Source organism: Mastomys coucha, unplaced genomic scaffold, assembly GCF_008632895.1.
Source record: "Mastomys coucha isolate ucsf_1 unplaced genomic scaffold, UCSF_Mcou_1 pScaffold3, whole genome shotgun sequence".
NCBI classification, from domain to species: domain Eukaryota; kingdom Metazoa; phylum Chordata; class Mammalia; order Rodentia; family Muridae; genus Mastomys; species Mastomys coucha.
This window is the reverse complement of record NW_022196909.1, coordinates 38,905,959-38,911,467: the sequence shown is the minus strand read 5'-3', so window position 1 is coordinate 38,911,467 and position 5,509 is coordinate 38,905,959. Positions and strand designations below refer to the sequence as shown.

Below are 5,509 nucleotides of genomic sequence, written 5' to 3'. Positions count from 1 at the left end.
AAAAAAAGGAAATCTTTCTATAGTTTGCAAAGAAGTTAAGACCTGTGAAATACAGAGCACTAGACCCAAGGAGTACAGTACCTGGATTGTTTATAAATATAAAACCAGATCATAGAAAAGGTTTAACAGCAGAGTAGTATTGCCTGAAAATGTCGTAGCCTTGAACACAGATCAATAGATGATATGTGGTTGGTAGACAAGAGATGAAAATACACCGTAAGTGGATGATCAGAGACCATGAATACACGGAAAAACATCAAAATGCCAGACATTCCTATAACCAAAACCTCAGAGGAAGAAGGGCCAGAGGGATGTCAGTGGTGGGTTAAACAGACAATGGCTGATTTAATTTAGGGATGATACACATCCATTATAAACAATGGTCCTAAAAGAAGTTAACTCTAAAGAAAGGATCACCTGATATGCAAATGTTGTGTGAAGCATGAAGATTAAATGGAATAAACCTCCTGTAATTAAATGGAAAAAAGAAAAAAAAAACCTGAAAGTATATGTAGAGAAAAATGACATAGCACAGGCTGCAAATACAGCTAAACATGTGCTTAGTTCTCTTATCAGAAGTAGCAATTAAATTGATTAAATTATTGCATGATTCAGTGACTTGTGTTAACCCTTTACATAGTGCTGATCTACAGGACAGAGAAACTGATATGAGTCAGGAAGTGATGGAATCCAGGTATATGGTGGGTACACACTTAGTACCTCAGGGGTAGGAGTGGTTATAGTCCAACACCAGAAGATTACCGTCATATTGAAATTCACACGTTTCTCAAGAAGGCAGAGGAAAACCTATTTTTCTGTGAACTTTCATAATATTTCCACATTTGCTCCAAGTTGCTTAAGAGACTATGTGGGCAAATCTACAAGTGTGTACGTGAAATCAGGTTCCGTTTTACAAATATCTGACTAAAGGATTAAACTTCTGATTTGAGGTATCACATGAATGAAGACCAGGGCAATCTGCAATTTTTATCCTGTGCTGTTTAGCATGATATTAATTTAAAATTATAGTTGTCTGGACATTTAGAAATAAACAACTTTATGATGAAATTTATTAATCACTAGAGGATTCACGGCAGCAGAAAATCAGCAATCGCCAGGTACCTCTGTTGTTGATATCACTGAAGTCAATGCTAAATGTCAACAATGACTAAAGGTTAGTTGCCTACAATAAGCCCTGGGGATACTGGGAGATTGTTCAGTGAATAAAATGCTTGCCCTAAAAGTGTGAGGACCTAAGTTCAAATCCCCAGAACCCATGTGAAACCAGATGCAGCGGCACAGGCTTGTAAACCCCATGTGCCCACAGGAAGATAGGAGGCAGAGACAGAATTTTCTTGGAGCTTCAAGACTAGCTTTCTGATGTACACAATGGCAGGTAAGACACTTGCTTCAGATATGTGGGTGATGAGAACCCATACCCAAGATTCTCTCCCAATTTCCACATGAGTGTCATGGTGTACTCACCTCTACACACACACACACACACACACACACACACACACACACACATGCATGCAGGCACACACACAACCACACATGTAGGCACACACAGAGACACACAGACACACACATAGACACACAGACACACATGTAGCCACACACAGAGACACACAGACAACATGCACAGATACACACACACATGCACACACACAGACACACATACATGCACATATACAGATACACAGGCACACATACACACACACACACACACACACACACACACACACACACACTGGTTAAAACACAGTATATCAAGCACAGAGTTTTCTCAATATCTTCATTTTTCTTTTTGTTCCAATGAACAAGATCTCAGCTCATGCACCTTCTGCAGTTATCTACAGTAGTAGTGGTGCCAACGGTGAAACTCAGGTTTCCTCGTCATGTTGAAAACGAGTAGCTGAATGCCTTATCCATCTGTGGGTTCTAACAGACACATAATTGATCATGGTAGCAGTATAGCTTATCCCATGGAAGGAAAAGCTATCAAAGCAAAGCAGAGATTACACTGTGAGGAAGGAACTCATTGTGCTTCACAGAACTGGAAGGGCAGCTCCCGGATAATTCACGGCTGTCTCAAGCCACAACTAAACCTTGAATTTTTCTTTTTTTCCCCTCAATGCAATCAATACTTCTCTAAAATGCATCAGTTGGCTGTTCTGCGCTGGCTGCTTTGGGTTATTGTAGCATGACCAAAAAGACTAGGCAAAGGCTAACAGTTAAGCGCACGGGAGTTATTTAGGAAACTCCCCAGAGAGAAGCAGCAAATGGTTTGGACATGCAATGTGCATGTGGTCACTGGTCTTCCTGCTGCTGAAAGGAAAGTGTCACTCTCACCCCTGACTGGTCAGATTCTTGGTCCTTAACATCATTTCTTGCACAACACTTCACAGTGACTGATCATTGTGAGGCTGGCTTGGCTTCATGTCCTGTGCCTGCTTAGACTCCTGCTCAGTGGCTTCTTTTTCAGGGGGAGACAAGACAAACTCCACATTCCCAAAGCCTTCCGCCGGCCTTGCTATGCTGTTAAGATTTTGTTTGTAACTTGTATTTTCTAAATTTCACCAAGGGTCATCAATGGCCATCTCACTGGCCTACAATGAGAAGCCACTCTTCTGAAATGAGGCTTTGCATTCCAAAACAACAGGCAGGCACTTCACCTCAGGAACCTGGTTTTCCCTTCTGAACTACCTGACCTGAGGGAAGAGGCCTCCAATTAGTTCTCCAATACCAACTGGTCAGCTCTGGAGTCATGTACATACAAACAACATTATACAGACTGAGCAGGTTGTAATCCTATTGAGGAATATAGATGTATCTGTATATATGTTTCTTGTCTGTGAATGTGTGTATAGTGTGTATAGCAACCATTAAGAAGGGGGCATGAATTTGAGAGAACAGGGTGGGGAAATAAGATGGGTGGAAGAGAGGAAAGGGAAGGGGAAATTCCATTCTATATTTTAATTTCAGGGCTTTTAAAAAAATGCAAAGATACGCACATACTGTGTGTGTCATCATTTCCTTTTCATAATCGATGACAGCTGGACCTTGAACGGGATTCCACGATCCTCAAGCCCTAGGTTTTATTCCCGTTTCTTCTTATTTGTATAAAACTTTACACACACAGAGTGCAGGGCTGAGCCGTGGGAGTGTGATGTTAACTGATATATAGTCTATCCTCGATACAATCATGAACAAGAAGTATGACATCAGAAGGCTCACGTGAGAAGGAAGTAGGTCTGATCTGTTTATGGGACACCATTATCTTCTAGAAGCTTCCTTGGAAGTTGTCAAGAAGAAAGGACGGGACTCTAGTTGGTGTTTTATTGACTATCTGTTTATTTGAAGTTTTTAAAATTAAAAATAGATTCTTATCCAGTAAACATCCTGACCAAAGTTTCTCCTTCCTCCACTCCTCCAAGCTCCACCGCTAGCGACACCTTCTCTCACACACACCTCCCCCCGCCAACTCCCGAGTCCACTCGCCCTTCATTTCCCTTCAGAAAGAATAGGCCTCCAAGAGATAACAACCAAAACAAATACAGCAAAAGCTCTCATATGGAGACTGGACAAGGCACCCCAATAGCAAGAAAGGGGTTCTAAGAGCAGGCAAGAGAGTCAGAGACACATCCACTCCCACTGTTAATAGTCCCACAAAAACGCCAAGCTAAGAGCCACAACATATACTCGGAGGAACCGATACAGACCCACAAAGGCCTGGTGCTTGCCGTTTTCCGTCTCGGTGAGCCCATACGAACCCTGCTTAGTTGATTCTGTGGGCTGTATTCTCCTGAAAGTTTTTTGACTTTGTATTATGAGTCACCAGAAACAAATCATTTTATGGCTAAACCAATTAGAAAACCAACAGAGACATCCTCTGGTTTAAAACAAACACACTGACCCAACCCACAAACCGCAGAGGCGATTATCTTGTTTGGTGTGGGTTCCATATTGGCATGGGCAGGGCATTATGGGTGTTCTATACCGGAAGCACACAACCTGTGTTTTCCAGGTGTAACGGCAACAATAAAACTATCCTTATGCTTCACATTCAGACAATGTTATTCGGTGCTGTCAAGCAGCGATCCATTCAGAACACTGCTTCTCAACCTGTTGGTCTCAACCCCTCTGGGATCCCATATCAGATATTTTCCATATCAGAGGCCTACCCTGCGATTCATAACAGTAACAAAATTACAGTTATGAAGTGCCAACTAAAATACTCTTCTGGTTAGGGTCACCATAACGTAAGGAAATATATTAAAGAGTCACAGCGTTAGGATGTTTGAGAATGGCTTCTTTAAAGGGTTCTGGAGTTCAGTAGGATGGAAATTTAGGCAAAACAACAGCAAGACAATAAAACAACAACAACATATGGAACATTATATCTACCTCCAAAATAAGCTTTTATAAAAGACTCATAAGTGTTAAAAATGGTGCAACTTTGAGGGGTAATTGAATAACTTTATCAGGTAAAGCAAATATCTCTGACACGACTCACAACAGTCAGTTCCGTGAGTACATACCGGATCTTCTGGGTTGTACTGAATGACGTACTCTATCTGTCCATTGGGGCCATCATCGATGTCTGTAGCTCCATTGTCTCCTGAAAACCCCGTGAATATCGTGGTGCCAACCGGAGTGAGCTGGAAAGAACACGAAAGAGAGAAACCGTCTGTTCTTTTTTATCATCCATATAAGTTTTCCAGTTGAAAAACCATCTATCAGAAAAACCATCTCTTCATTAAGCCGAGGAAGAGAGACGGGCCACTCAAATCAGACTTAAAGTCCCAAAAATAGGTAGGCAAAATCTGTCCGGTCCTCACACCAGAGTTCTTAAACGGTCTGAAGTTTATGATTTCAAGACCTCGATTTGATAGAGAAACAGGAAGTTCGTTGAAAAAAAGCACATTTGGACCATTTTACATCCATTAGCATTTCAGTACCCACAGAGAAAATACATCTGTTTTCATGTCAGAAGTTTACAACTCCAAGACCTTGATTTGTAAAGAAAACAGAAAGTTCAGTAAAAAGCACATTTGGACCATTTTGCATCCATTAGCCTCTTAGCACATGTGGAGAAAAATGCATTTGTTTTCTTAGGTTACAAAAAAGAAAAAACAGAAAACCCCAAAAAACTTTAATACATAAAATCATTCACGGGCTAGAATTTAAATCGAGGTTGGGGTTTTATTTTAAAATATGAAATAATTTCAGAGTCAAAGAATCCAGGTTGGTAATGTATGCAAACGACAAGTTAACAAATAGCCATGATGCTCAAAAATCTACTCCTTCAGCATAAACCTTTATATGTCTCTGACTATCTTAAAAACAACACGCTCAGTGACAAAGTCCCAAAAGACTGGCCTTAAACTACTGGAAAGGGAAAGACATTCATTTATTCCTGAAGTTGTAATGGTATCCTGAGAGACTCAAGTTATTTATTTATGATTTTTGTGATTTCAATTCACAGCAGATTATACTTTTTTTT

At 40.6% G+C, this 5,509-nt stretch overlaps 1 protein-coding gene across 22 annotated transcripts in view; it reads right to left on the bottom strand.

The window, feature by feature from the left end:
• The window catches only part of Pcdh15 (protocadherin related 15), a 1,206,525-nt gene that overhangs the window by 397,179 nt on the left and 803,837 nt on the right, over positions 1-5,509 (bottom strand). For all 22 annotated transcript variants that reach the window (XR_004112186.1, XM_031346915.1, XM_031346916.1 and 19 more), the window contains one exon: positions 4,545-4,664. Coding sequence is in view for 21 of the 22 variants with exons in the window: in XM_031346915.1 (XP_031202775.1) it covers positions 4,545-4,664 (120 nt within the window). In the remaining variant the exon portion in view is untranslated. The remainder of the gene's footprint in view (positions 1-4,544; positions 4,665-5,509) is intronic.